The following is a 15,690-nucleotide window of genomic DNA, read 5'->3' on the forward strand; positions in this document are numbered from 1 at the left end:
CCGCTCGAGCACAAGAAATGTCTTCGAGCGCAGAAGCAAAATTCTTTGCAGTGGCAATTTGAAAAACGAGCCATCAACTTGTTCCAAACACAACCAACACAACTCAAAATCCAAACTTAAGGAGATATAAGGGGAAACGAGACATAAATAATTATATGCAACAATGAAAGAGTCACCAACTAGGCTTCATTTATTCTTTCCATCCGTCTCTGGTTCGATTTCCATACTCTTGAGTGTCAAAGCTGTCAGTGAGTGTGCAAGAAAATTGTATCCATTGTTTGAAGGGGAGCTTTCACGTTTACTCAAGAAATATCCCTTGATCACTAGAGGTTTGACTTTTCTCAGTCATTCGCAGATTCTCTTGTCGAAGTTCCAGCCATCAGATCATGACTAGGATTTGAATCTAGTGTTTGTCGAACTCTAAGAGACACACACGCATACATTTCTCATGAAATTTATGCTTTTCACATGTTGCATCACATTCTTTCATGAGGAATCTTCTAGAGGTTGTGCACGCTGTGCACATTGTGCTTTCAAGTAACTGTGTTTCTTGGATATTCTTGTGTGCTTTGAGATACAAATCTGAAATTCCTTACTTGCTCCACCATATTGCTTTTGTCTTTTCTATTTTATTCATTGTTTAAAATCGAATCATAATCACAAATCATTATCTTAGGGGTTTTTAAGAATTTTCAACATCTATGGAGTAAAAGCAACCTCTATTCTTTGTTTTCAGCCATAAGGCCACCCTAACTTTGATAAGCCGATATAGCTCCTCAATGCTTGGTTGTGTGCCATTGAAAACAAAATCATTTATAAACTTCCACAATGACTAAATTATTGATATAAGAATAGCTTTTCAGACTTGCATTTCCTTCTTTCTCAACCTCCACCCTAACCACCACTGTATCAGACTTTCCAATGACCTTGGTATAACCCACTTAATACCTAACCAATCCATGATATTTGACAAAACTTGCCACACAAACGGGCAATACAATAAAACATGATTCGATGTTTCCGCTTCAGCTTTGCATAGTATACAGAATAGATCCACATTACTCCTTGACACCCCTATTCCAATTAAGAATGAAGATGAGATCTGTTTCCACTTCAGTTTGTTATTTATTTGACCCTAGATGTGCAAGACAAGGTTTGTTTGAACTTGGTTAGTTGTCTGTTTCCCTAAAAATAGGAAGACAAAGTCAAGGCTGAACTTAAGAAATGATATTAAAATAGGCCGGACATACATTGTTGATGAATGATGTTACGATAGCTAGATATATATTGTTGCACCAATTTTCTAATAGCTTAAGCTTTTGTGACAATTGATAATCTAGCACTTTACTTTGAATAGAAAAATAACAAGGGTTTGTGCATATTCCTTACTAACTTATTTATCTAGATTGATTTGTGAGGAGCAATTAAAAAGTGAATGTTTTTGTTATGTCCCTTTCCCCCCCCCCCCCCCGATTTAGTGTAATAAAGGTGATTTATCATGTCTTCTGTTTTTCTTCTATACTTTAAATACCAAATTTTGTTGTAAAACTTATGCATCAAGGTATTATGGAATTCAATGCTATTGTGGACACAAATATAATCGTGTTTCAAGTTTATTTGTTTCTTGATCTTCTCATTTGTTGTGATCGACAAGTTCATGGCCAAACATTCCATTCAAAGATGATGAAAACGTAGACCTACCCATTTTCAATATAGTCACAGCAAATGCTACAAACAATTTTTCTATTTCTAATAAGATTGGAAATGGTGGATTCGGACCAGTTTACAAGGTAATTTCAATTGCACTTACTAAAGTCATATAATTTTCTGTGTTGTGTGTTTGTGAGTGTGCGTCAAAAGAGTGTAAATTGAAATCTTTGGCATGAAGGTTAAAAAAAAGATCTTGTTTTTCTTGTTTGTTTCATTGCTCTTCTATGTAGTGTTGATTTTTCTTAGGTGGCCCCATATCTGTCTAGGTAGCTTTCCCCTTGGACATTTTGTTTAGCAAATGCCCCTGTATGACGTTTTTATTTTCAATCTTTATTTACTTTCTTACTTTCCAAAAAAAAAAAAAAACATCTTGTGTATTTCCATAAGGTCAGTTATCAACTTGACAAGAGATAGCAGTAAAGAAGCTCTCAAAGAATTCTAAACAAGGCCTCGATGAATTTAAAAATGAGTTTATCTTGATTGCCAAGCTTCAGCACCAAAATCTTGTTAGGCTTTTGGGATGTTGCATTCAAGGAGAAGAGAGCATGTTGATCTACGAGTATTTTCCCAACGATAGCTTGAGCTCCTTTATTTTTGGTTTGATCTTTCGACCTTTCTTGTAATTTCTTCAATTGAATGTCGAAAACAAACTACACACTACTCGAATTGTATATCATTATGTCAATTATAGAACCCAACACTAATATTCTATACAAATGCCTCTCTAGATCTATGTCCTTGGATACTACAAGAAGTAACTCTCTTGAATGAAGGAAGCGCTTTGATATTATTGTGGGGATTGCTTGAGGGCTTCTCTACATTCATCGAGATTCAAGACTGAGAATTATTCATAGGGATCTCAAAGCCAGCAATGTGCTACTAGACAATGAGATGAATCCCAAAATTTCAAACTTTGGCATTGCTAGAGCTTTTGGAGGAGATTAAATATATCAGAAAACAAAAAGGGTGATTGGAATTTAGTAAGTACCCAAAGATTTCTTGCATGTACTTACCCAACTTCAAGTTTCACTGACTAATTCCTTGATTTATCAATTTGATTATGGCGTTTTGTGGTTATATTTCCCCAGAGTTTATATATTATATGGTTATTTTCAATGAAATAAGATGTTTTTAGTTTCGGAGTACTTGTTTTAAAAATGGTGAGTGGACAGAGGAACAAAAAGTTTCAACATCCTAACCATACTCACAACCTTCTTGGACATGTAAGGTTTTACTTGGGTTTGTTCTCTTCATCTTTGGAATTTTCTTCCATTATTGATCTCTAATATAAATGTGCTTTCTTAGGCTTGGAATCTATGGATTGAAGGGAAAGCCACCGAGCTAGTCAACAAAAAGTTGGAAACTTCAACAATGTTGGTGTCAAAAGTAATAAAATGTATACAAATTGGTCTATTGTGTGTGCAACAATGCCCTGAAGACAGGCCAACAATGTTGTAACATCCCGACATAATTACAATATGCCTATCTCATAACAACTAATAAGTATCAAAATAATTGAATTAATAAGCTTTCATTAGCCAGAGTTTGATAAAAAAAAAGGTGACACATGCAATATACATTTATAAACAGTATATCCTAAATCTACAACATGTGTTACAAGATTGTAAAAATGAACGAAAAATAAGAAGATAATCATATGCCTTAAAAGCTTACATCTTTCCAAGTCAATGCTTAGGTACATCAAAAGTTAGTCTTAAGCTCAATACAGATAAAGCTCTAGGCTTGTACAAAATTATTTACCAAAATACAACATTGGGCCTTCAACTCCACAATCCTCCCAAGCTAACTCCTTGGTGGAGGCATATCACTAGCACCTGAAAATATTTTTTCCACATAGGGTGAGCCAAAACCCAGTAGAAATACTACAACACAATGTTGCCCTGTCCTAAACAACCTGGATTCTATATAGAAGGGAGCAGTGATGAGACGGAACTTACATTGACTACAAGAATTAAATGTTCCACAAATAAGATGACTCTTACAATTCTAATAGGTCGTTAAGAAATTCCAATTGATGCACATTGGCTAATGATTATTATTATAGTAAAACAGTTAATACCATATTTGATAGCAACCTTACTAGTTATAGATGATAGATGACAGATAAGCTTCCTTGGTTGATAGCAAACGAGCTAGAATGAATGACCAATTTTTGTTGGCTAAAGACTTTTTGATGCTCAAGTCAGTAAATTGCTGAGAGTTATGCAATCGAGGTGAGAATGTGTGAGAGAGTTGCATACTTGCTTTGGCATTAGGTGGGATGGATTTTGGATTGTTATCATTTTTTTCTTGGCATGATGTCAATGTTAATTACTCTATTGTCAAAAAAGGTTCAAGATTTGTAATCATTCTTTGGAATCTAAAATGAATGAGGGGTTCTTCCTGGTTTACTTCTACGATTCGAGCAATTAATCATTTTGTGTAGTATGTGAAAAATCAAGTTGATTAGTTATTGATGTTCGATAGCTATAGGATCGGATTATATTATCTTAATTTTTTGAGCAAATTACGCCGGTGGTTCGTATATTTTACCCATTATGCCATTTTAGTCTCTACACTTTCAATTGGCTCAATTTTGAACCTTAATTTTAGATTTTCTTTCAATTTGGTCTAATTAATAATATCGTTAGTATTTTTTTAGAAAAATTATCACTAAGTTGGTTGAGGTTAATTAACGAAGTTGAGTAAATCTATAATTTTGCCCTTAAAATATAGCACATGACACTTTTGTGTGTATTTTTCATAAAAATGTTAATAGTTGTAATTAATTTGACCAAATTGAAACAAAAATTATAAATTCAGAGTCAAAATCAAGCCAATTGAAAGTATATAAACTAAAATGATGCAAAGGATAAAATACAGGAACTATCGTAATTTGCCCTAATTTTTTTTTTCCAAACATGTTATGAATATCCAACCAATTTGAAACAATAATTCTAATTGCCATAAAATGTTAACCATAAATTTACATAAAATATGATGGATAGGGTGTAGATTTAAAGTAAGTATGTTGTGGTTCATATGTACAATGAATCTCATTTACATTTTCATTCATTTAAAGTAAAATTTTGAGTAATTTTTCTAGTTATGTTTGTAAAGTTCTGATTAATTTTTCGTTTTCTTTTGATGATTCCATCACCTTTTCTACAACCTTATAAATGAATAATAAAATGTTAAAAGGCAACTCAATGGGCAAAAAAAATATTGATATATGTATGAAATATATAAAAATGTATGTAAATTGTATTAAGATTTATAAAAAAAAATACAATAAGTCTTTTATTTTTGATATAATTATAATGATCTTGTTTTTTGTAAAGAAAAAGAGTCTGTAACTGATGCAGATGATATGAAAACATGAGAATAAATAAGATAAAATATATATTTTAGTATAAAAAGATAATAACACCGTTTTCTATTCAAATGACTAACAAAATTATTGATGAAAATGATATTAAAGTATTATGTGTACTAAAATCTTATGAAAATTTAATATAATTTTGTCAAACTTGTAAGACTTATTGTATATATTTTTAAACTCAAGAAAAATTAATAGAATTTACTAAAATATATATATATATATATAATATGCATCAAAATTGTAATTTTTTTAACATTATTTTAATATTATACAACATTTTTGAATAGTACTTAGCCTAACGAGTAATGATATACATAAAAAAATTATATAAAATTTTTATACAGAATGATATAATTTAATGTGCACCTTTAATTTTAAAACAAAACATTCATAAAAATTTATTTGAGATAATGATATTGTCACATTATTCTTGTAGAGTATTTTTTGTATGAATTCTATGTATGAATGGAACTTTTTTAAAACATTATTCAACAATTTTCATACATGGTTAGGTAATTACTTTAGGGGAATTATGATTGATGAAAGAGTTGAGACTCATAATTTTGTGTCGAGACATAAAAAATAAGAAAAAAAAATATTATTTGATAATTGATGAGTGATATGAGCACGTAATATCAAGGATGCTGAGTTTTATGGGGAGCAGGTAAGATGGTTGATTCTCAGCCAATTCTTTGACAAACAAAGCAACCCATTTATTGGAACTTTGACTTTTCACATCGACGCCTACTTCGTTGGTAAGTCTTTAGAATTCATTTTCTATGTTTAATTTTTAAATTTGATGATGTTCAAATGAGGTAATTAATTGATGATTAAAGAAAATATGAAAGAGATAAAGTTTCCTTACATATTAGTAGACTGTCACACTATTAAATTTAAAAAATATAATTAATTTTTAAATTAAAATATTGCTATAAAATTATATCCTACAATGATAGCAACCTTTCATGTGTCCACTTGAAGATGTTGATTGAAAAGTTAGAGTGACTAAATTATCACGGATGGACAGGCGATTTTAAGATTGTCGCTCTGAAATTTTAAAAAGTCTTATTTAATATAGTAGATTAGCTAAGAATATGTCTAAATTATATAAGTTCGTCATTAACATTTTGAAAAATTTGATACTCATCCCCTCTAAAATATTTTCATATTTGTAGTTGAAAATTCAAAGTTGCTTATACAAAGAAAATTATTTAGACAAATATTTGAAAAACAAAAGACTGGTGAAACTACTTTATCAATTTGAATTCAATTTAGTCCTAATTTTTATAATCCAACTCTATACGCATTTATTTTATCTCTCTCTCCTATTCTTCTTATTTTTTGTAGTTCTCCCGTCTTTTCTTATCTCCTTTTATTTGATTTTTTCTTTTTTGACATTGTTTTGATTCTCTCTTCAATTTTTTTTTTTTTAATTTCCTTTTCATCTCTTCTATATTAGAAGTTTAGGATTTAAGGTCTAGGCGAAAGATAGAACACATTTTTTATGTACTTTTATTAAAGTAAAATGTTTGATAGTATTAGAGTCACTCTTGAAATTGTGAAAAATAGTACCCTAGAGCCAAGATTTCTATTTGTGGAGTATTACCACCAAATCTATAACCAGTTACCCAAATCTCAGGTTTCCTTATGTAGTATGAAGAAAACAATAAATATTTCCAACATTGTCCACTAACTTGTTTGCCTTTCCAATACTTCCATATTTTATACCTACGCACACATGGATCTCTCGTTTATAAATATGAAAGGGCCAGAGATTTTCTTTAGTCCATTATGTACATTAATGGTGTTGCCTAAGCTCAAGCCTAAATCCAAGTCTGTTGAGCTCATCATAAGATTTTTTTTTTTTTTTTTTTTTTCATAATTCGATTCATATATTTGTCATTCAATTTTCAAAAATAAATATGTGAAATTATGTCGTTATGATTATTAAATTAGTTATAAAAAAAATGATTTATTCATAAGAACATAAAAATTAAATGAATTGAATTATAATAAGACTTTGTGATAAATTCTACAATAGACAGCAGATAATTTGTTACATCTATTCTATATTATAAAATATCAATACTGAAGTTGGTATAAAGACAATTTTTTCAGTTTTCTCAAAATAACCCTAAGACATTATAACTACTTAGATCTAAATCTATGTATTAATTTCTTCAATTTTTTATTTTTTGATTTTTCAATTTTTCAATTCAAACATGTTTCATATTTTTTAATTTTGAATTCAAATAAGACTTCTCAAAATCCTATGGGGTACACACCACTTATAGTATGGGTTAATGCTGTGGTACACATCATTCAAAATGTGTGTATCATATGCACTCTTATTACGTATTTTTGTGGCAAAGTATTTTGGATAAACTACTAATAAGTCTTAATAGTTCGACTTAATTTTCATTAAGTTCTATTAAAAATAAGTCTTAGCAAAATCGTCACCAAAAATAATTTTTTGTAACAATTTTTTACATGTCACTAAAAATTAACAATTAGTGACGTTTTTTGTCACGATTTTTATAAATTGTAGCTAAATTTACAATTAGTGACATTTTTTTATAACAAAATTTTCAAACTGTCATTGAAAGTTGAAAATTAGTGACTTTTTTGACATGATTTTTTTAAACTATTGTTAAAACTTATAATTAGTGAAATTTTTTGTAACAAACTTTTCAAACTACTGCTGAAAATTAACAATTAGTAGCATTTTTTTAATAGTATTTGATGAAAAATGTCATTAATTATGATATGACCTATTGAATAATAAGTTAATTTATTAGGACCTATACATAAGCCTCCCAAGTGTTTTTTTAGAGGTGACAAACCCAACTCAAACTCACGAATCTGCCCAATTATACTTATTTAAAATCCATATTAATCCGCCTAAATCAATAAAGGGGCATTCTATTTGAACCCAAAAAATATCTCAGTACGGACAATTTAAATTTATAAATTTTAATTCCTATTATATCCTAATGTGAATTTACTAATTAGGGCAACACATATTAAACCCTAAAACAATTTTTTTTTTCTCATGGTACATCCTAATTTATTATTTCTATTCAAATCTCTACACCTTATTTCTCAAGAGATCAAAGTTATTTTGTCTTCTTCTTCTTGTCATTTTACTTCTTTTTCTTCTTTTTTACTCCAAAACTCCAATCCACCCTATCAAAACTCACCATTTTTTTCACCATTATCATTAATATCATTATTTTTTTATTATTTTGAAACGCTAAACCCTAAAAGAAACTTTGAACAATCAAACAATGAGTGAAAGTGATAATCAAGATAATTTTTTGAAAGAACCCATCAAAGATGAGGTAAGCATTCATATAAAAATCAAAATAAAATTATTAATTTATGTATTTTTTCACATGTCCCATTACAATGTTAAATCTTTCAAATTTTAGGATCATATAAATAGCATTATAGCTTTTAATAAAAAATTCTTTGATATAATCTTTGAACTCAATGATCATATTAGTATCCGTCACACAAAAAACGAGCTATATCCTGTGGCACTTTTTAATAAATTTTTTTTTTTTGCTCTTTTACTCTTTCTTTCTGTTGAACTTTATGTTTGTTTTGAAAAAAAAATAAAAAAATTATTGTTTCCATTATTTTCTACTTACGTATTTTTTTATGCACATACACTTAAATTGTGAAAAAATATAGAAACAAATTCAATAAAAACAGTAAGCCAAGCAAGGTAGTTGAGTATTTTCTCATTCAAGCATTTTTTCAAACACAGAGTAATCAACAAATTAGAATAGCAAACCAAATTACAATAATTTATAATTCAGAAATAAAATTATGTCATTTGAAGGATGTGTACTGTAAATTTTTTGGTATGACATATTACTATATTAGTAGTGAAAACAAAAGGAAAATCGGTGATATTGAAATGAAACCTACAAGAATAAGACCAAGGTTTTAAAAAGCGGCTGCAACCGTTACGTAACGGTTTTGGCGGTTTCCGCCACCCGTTACGCCGCTTTTGCAGTGTGATTGAGATTCATAGGTGTGTCGGCCGTAACAGTCGTAATGGTGCCGTAACAGTCGTAACGGCCTGTTACGCACCGTTACGTAACGGTTCCAAACTATTTCTTCCGAAAAAACACACAAAAAAAAACTGAAAATGGGGGAAGAAGGATAGAGAGAAGAGGGAAAATAAAGAGAGAAAATGGAAGAGCAAAAGATAGATAGAGAGAAGCTAAAGAACATGTTACTGATTTGTTAAAACTGTAAGATCTATGCTATTCTATTCAGCTGTTATCACCAAACCATTTTGTTTGTGTGTGTCTATCTATATATTGTTTGAAAATAATAATAATAATAATAAGTGTGGTCATTATCTATTTGACTTGGTTAAAATATGTATATATATATATATATATATTTAGGCTCTTATTTATTCTCTTACTTTTGTCATTATTTATCTTATATATAATAGTTAGTGATTGATTTTTTGTATAATATAAAGTCATTAATTATTAAAATAAAATGTGAAAAACTTAGTTTATAGTGATTTAAAAATATGAAATATATTGAATCATACTTAAAAATTTACAAAAATTGATCAATATTTATTTTTAACACAATAAATATGATCATGGAAAAAAAATATGCTTATCGGTAAATTTTTTTCAAATTGTACGAAAAATAAAAAAATTCACGGTTCCAATTATCGCAACCGTTACACTACGGCCTTTACACTCCGTAACCGCAATCGCGTCACCGCCACCGTTACGACGACCGCAACCGCTTTTCAGAACCTTGAATAGAGAAATGTTAGGAATCATGAATATTTTTTCATGAAAATGATCATGAAAAATTTGTGATCTTTAGATTACCTTGATTAGTATGAGGTGCTTTATTGCAAGTATAATCCAAAGGTCACAAGTCTTTCATGATGATTTTCATGAAAGATTTTTCATGATACCTAGCATTGCTGCTTGAATAAGACAGTTGTGGAATACTAACAAACAAAAACCTTCGGAAAACTAACCATTAACCAGATCACCATGTCTCATGAAACCAACCTCCTCATGAGTTCTTTTATTCTTCTCCTCCTTCTCCAATTTTGCATGGCCAGAGACACCATAACCACAATCCAATCTCTCAAGGATGGTCAATTCCTAGTCTCCGGCAACGAGACCTTTGCACTCGGGTTCTTCAGCCCTGGCAAGTCCACCAACCGGTACCTTGGAATATGGTACAACCTATGTTACATGGACTCTTCAAATTAAATCAAATACCCGTGTCGGACACCCGACACTCGGACAAGGGTATGGGATATGTGTCGGATACTTTTCAACGGATACTTCTTATATAATTGTATATAACACTATTATTATATGTATATATTGTTATATAATTGCTATAAATGTCATTTTGACACTATAAGTTAAATATAATACCATTTTATCTCACATATTAGATTAAAAATATAAAAATATGACATTTTTTTGCCGAGTCCGCGTATCCTTAAATTTATGATTTGATGAGTCCGACCTCTAGATACATACCCGCACCCGACACCCGTACCCGAGTCCATGTAACATAGGGTACAACAATGTTTCAGAACAAACTGTGGTGTGGGTTGCAAACAGAGACAAGCCAATCAATGACACATCAGGAGTTCTCTCCTTCGATAACACCGGAAACCTCGTCATTCACGGTCCGGACAAGAAAATCCCGGTCTGGTCGACCAATGTGTCGGCCTCGGGGAATGTCTTTTCAGCTCAATTGTTGAATTCAGGGAATTTGGTGGTGTTTCAAGGTGATAGTAAGGGGGCTGTCGTGTGGCAGAGTTTTGATTATCCTACCGACACCATGCTTCCTTTAATGAAACTTGGGGTGGACCGGAGAACCCAACTGAACAGGTTTCTGACATCTTGGAAGTCACGTGATGATCCGGGAATCGGAGAGTACTCGTTCAAATTAGACCTTATTGGGTATCCGGAGTTTTTTTTGTATAGGGGTTTGGTCCGGTTATGGAGAACCGGACCGTGGAATGGGGTTAGATGGAGTGGGGTACCAGAGATGGCACCCAGTGCCTGAAGAGCTGTTCATGCCAAGGGTATAGCAGTGCAGAGATCTCACTTGGGGGGGATTGAGAGTGGATGTGTGACGTGGCATGGGGACTTGATGGACACGAGAGTTTTCAAGTGGAGGCCACCTTGATGCTGTCGAATTAGGTATGCAATCAATATGTCATGTTGATATTAAGTTTTCCGTCATATTCATCTCTTTGTATCACTATTGTTTGGCAAGTTGGTTATTTTAACCACAACAAACAAAACATCACATCCAATCCATAATCATTACACTCTTTTCTCACAAAAAAAAACTTAAAAAAGCCAAAAAAATCATTTCCAAACCAAGTTTCTTAACCTGGGCTAAAATAATCAAAAAAAGTCAAAAAGCTAAAAAGCCAACCCATTACCCAAATAGAGGCTTTATATTGTATTTTCGGACTTCAATCCAACACATATAGTTGATTCAAATAATTTATTTCCAACATTTTGTAATAAAGATTATTTATGTAAAAAATTAATTTCATCGAACAACTATAAATATATGAACAAATTATATTTTATTTTATAAAATGGAAGGTTTAAGTTAACAATCATATTTGTCATTTATTTTATAAAATAAAATGTGATTTGTTATTGTATTTATAAATGTCCGATACAACTATTTTTTTTTTACATAGATAACCTTTTTTTTTCTAATCAGTAAAAAAGAAAATTTTATTTATGAAAAAATGTAAATAACTTTTATTGCAAGAAGTATGAAATAGACAGTTTGAATCATCAATATAGGTCCAAATTGAAATCCTCAAATATATATATATATATATATATATAAACAGAGACATAAAGGTATGAAGAGAAATTTGTCCTAAATTTTTTGAAACAAGAATTTTAAACATGGCCAATCATGTTGAAGAACTCTTGCTTAATTTATCTAGAATGAATGATTGAAGACAAACTCAGGCAACACAACTAAAAAAGAAGACCTAAAAACATATATGTGTCAGCATGATAAGTTCTACTTAAACCATTTGTTACACATATCCATGTGGTAGTAACATGTATATTTTTAAAATAATAATAAAAGCTCAAGAAAATTACTTAAAAAATTGATCAGATTTATTTTAGATATAATCCATGTCATACTTTAAGTTTAAACTTTTCTCACAATTTCATTTTAAAATAACTTTACATACTTTTTAAGCTCTTAGTGGATCCAAAATGGAGTGGCTACACACATATACTAAAGTATGACAAAAGGTAATAAAAGTGAGGTCCAAAAATATGTGTTAACTTTAATAGTTTGTTAATTTAGATAGTAAGTTATGCTGTAATAAATGTATTAAAATGAATGTGCTTAGTGATATATATATATATATACACAAAAAAAAAAAAGAAGCTAAATTACATTCACCTCCCTTGATGTTTGAAAAAAATATAGCTAGTCTCATACTTTTGAGATTATTACATTGGTCTCCTTTAAAGTTTTTATTAGGTCATATTTTATTAATAATTTGTTAATTGTATGAATGAAAAAAATATTGTGACATCTTTTATACTAAAATGTATATTTGTATATTTGTCTAACAAATATACATTTTAGTATAAAAGATGTCACAATATTTTTTTTCTTATTATTAGATAATTTATTTTTTAACGGATGCTTAAAGGTCTTACTAATATAGTGCCGTAATTCTTATGTAGGCTTCCAATTTTTTGGACTTCTACCAACTAATTTGAAAATTTTCAAAACCCTACTTAATAACCAAAATTAATCACAATCCTCCTAATTCTTTTGTAGATGAATACTCTTTTTTTTTTTTAATATTTTATTTTGAGCTCATAGGACGGTGCTATCACAACGCTCTTCCTGAATCTTGAAAGACAAAGGAGAGAGGCGAGTGGTAGTAGGTGTGTGAAAAAAAAAGAAAGAGAAAGAGAGGAGAAGATAAAGAAAGCGATAGAAAAAGAAGTAGGACCACAACACAATTTTTATTTTTGGGGGGTAAATTACACTCACCTCTCCTGAGGTTTGAAAAAAATACGAATAGCCTGATATTTTTGACATAATTATATTAACCTCCATGTTAATAAAGCTAAAGTGACTTAAAACAATTTATAGTTATGTCAAAAGTATAGTTATGTCAAGAAAAAATGGCGTGATTATTAAACTTGATTTTGAGAAAGCTTATGATTCTGTTAATTGGGAGTTCTTGGCTTTGATGCTTCATAACTTTGGATTTGGCTCTAAGTGGGTTTCATGGATGAAGGAGTGTATCAGTACAACAAAGTTGTCGGTTCTAGAGAATGGCTCACCTATAGAGGAATTTTCACCTCAACGAGGCCTCAGACAAGGTGATTCCCTATCTTCTTTCCTGTTTAATATAGTGGCTGAAGGGTTGAATATTCTAATGAACAGAGCTTTCGAGGAAGGTATTATCAAAGGGGTAAAAGTTGGTGTTAATAAGGTAGTGATTTCACATCTCCAATTTGCGGATGATTCAATAATTTTTTGTGAGGCAGATTTGGATCAAATAGTGTTCATAAAGCGGATACTAAGATGCTTTGAAATCCTTTCTGGCATGAGGATAAATTTCCATAAGAGTGTGGTATGTAGAGTTGGAGTGGAGGAGGAAAGATTGGTGTCTTATGCTGATATCTTGAATTGTAAGGTACAAGGACTACCGTTTAAATTCTTGGGTTTGCCGTTGGGAGCGAATCCAGGGAGGAAATCTACTTGGAAGCCAGTTTTGGATACCATAAAGACTAGGTTGACTGGGTGGAAGACAAGGCTACTTTCCTTTGCAGGTAGATTAACGTTGATTAAGTCCGTTTTATCTAACCTTCCGACTTATTACCTGTCTCTGTTTAGAATGCCTTGTGGTGTGGTTAGAGAGATTGAAAGGCTTGAAGCTTCTTTCCTTTGGGGTGGGAATGATTTGAAGAGTAAGGTTCATTTGGTGAAATGGACTGAAGTTACTAAAAGTCTGAACCAAGGAGGGTTGGGAATTAGAAGAATTAAGGATGCCAATGCAAGCTTATTCCTTAAATGGTGGTGGAGATTTGAAAGTGAAGTAAATGTTCTTTGGAGAAGAATGGTATGCAGCAAGTATATGATTGAGGAGGGTCAATGGCTCCCACCTATAAACTCATCAGCTAGAGTTTCTAGAATCTGGGGTGATGTTCTTGCTGTTGCTAGTCTGAATCAACCTCTTGTGGAGTTCTTTGTGGAGAAATTTCAGATAAAGACGGGTAATGGGAGTAGAATCAAATTCTGGTATGATAAGTGGCTTGGTGGTAGTTGTCTTAAAGATGAATTTCCTAGATTATTTAGTTTGTCAACAGTAAAAGATGGCTCACTGTCCTACTTTTTTGAAAGGAAATTTAGCTCCGGGGAATGGAACTTTTGCTTCCGTAGGCCATTATATGATTGGGAAAAGGTTGAGGCAAACAGGGTGGCAGAAGTGCTTTTGGTGACCCCTCCTATAAGACTGAATGAGGAAGACTGCCCTGTTTGGAATGGATCTGTTGGTGACAAGTTTAAGGCCTCAAATATTTATCGGTATAGTGATTCCCTCTTGGGCTCTTCTCTCCAGCTTTGTAAGTTTGTGTGGAATAATGACATTCCTCCCAAAGTTCAATTTTTTGGGTGGTTGGTCTGGAGGAATAGAGTGAAAACAGGGGTCTTCTTAAAACATATAGGTGTGCTGAACAATAAGGCTCCTGTGCTATGTGTTTTTTGCAAAGTTGAGAATGAATCTGCTATGCATGTTTTACTTCACTGTCCATTCTCATGGCAGGTGTGGTCTGATGTAATGATTTGGTGGGGGTGTATATGGGTGGTGCCAAGGAATATTGATGGATTGTTTCATTGGTGGATAGGATGGAAGTATAAGAGATTAGCTAGGAGATTGTGGAGAGCCTTGCCATGTATTATACTTTGGTCCATCTGGAAGTTAAGGAATGAATGTTTGTTCAGTGGAGTGCAACCATTTGTATTTGAGTTAGGTGAGCTGATAAAGATTAGATTTGCTTTATGGGTTAAAGTTGCTGTAAAAAAGATCAAGTACTCTGTCTTGGATTTAACCATCAATTTGGCTCAGGTTAAGGAATGCATTTGAGGAAGGCCATGGTTTCTGTTCAACTTATAGCCTGCTGAGTTTGGATTCTGGACTGGTTTTGGGGTGTATGGTTTGATATAATCGGCGTATATAATCTACTAATCTGTGGAGCTGCTATGTGTATACTACTGTGTGTTAATTTGATGACTGCTGCTATGAACCTGCTGTGTGTGTGATGCTGTGTGCTAATCTGTCACTCTGTATCCATGCTTATTTTGGATATGCTTGTAGTTGTATGCTGCTCTTGGCTAATCTCTGTATGCTGCTGTGGGCTAATCTGCTGCTGTGAATTCTGCTGTGTGTATGCTTCTGTAAGTGGCTATCTCTGTTGGTTCCTCACCAACAGGGTTTTGGTTTGGTGATGCCATGTGATGGCTTGCATTTTTCCTCTCTTTTGTTGATGTTTCTTTCTTCTTGT

General features: G+C 31.7%; 1 protein-coding gene across 1 annotated transcript; it reads left to right on the plus strand.

Annotated features, from left to right (window-relative positions):
* Positions 1-9,751: 9,751 nt before the first annotated feature.
* LOC145798846 (G-type lectin S-receptor-like serine/threonine-protein kinase RKS1) lies at positions 9,752-11,280 on the plus strand. Its single transcript, XM_082888000.1, has 2 exons — positions 9,752-10,339; positions 10,680-11,280. The coding sequence occupies exons 1-2, from the start codon at positions 10,138-10,140 to the stop codon at positions 11,174-11,176; spliced, it is 699 nt and encodes a 232-aa protein (XP_082744126.1). The 5' UTR covers positions 9,752-10,137; the 3' UTR covers positions 11,177-11,280.
* The last annotated feature ends 4,410 nt before the right edge of the window (positions 11,281-15,690 follow it).

The sequence above is a fragment of the Camellia sinensis genome, chromosome 9, assembly GCF_055761805.1.
Source record: "Camellia sinensis isolate YWXY chromosome 9, ASM5576180v1, whole genome shotgun sequence".
Lineage (NCBI taxonomy): Eukaryota > Viridiplantae > Streptophyta > Magnoliopsida > Ericales > Theaceae > Camellia > Camellia sinensis.

What these genes read in the sequence shown, in the direction of transcription:
- LOC145798846 (XM_082888000.1), top strand. Translation starts at nt 10,138, where the DNA reads ATGTCTCATGAAACCAACCTCCTCATGAGTTCTTTTATTCTTCTCCTC. An exon ending in TGGAATATGGTACAACCTAT is followed by an intron (nt 10,340 to 10,679) that starts GTTACATGGACT and finishes CATGTAACATAG; the next exon opens with GGTACAACAATGTTTCAGAA.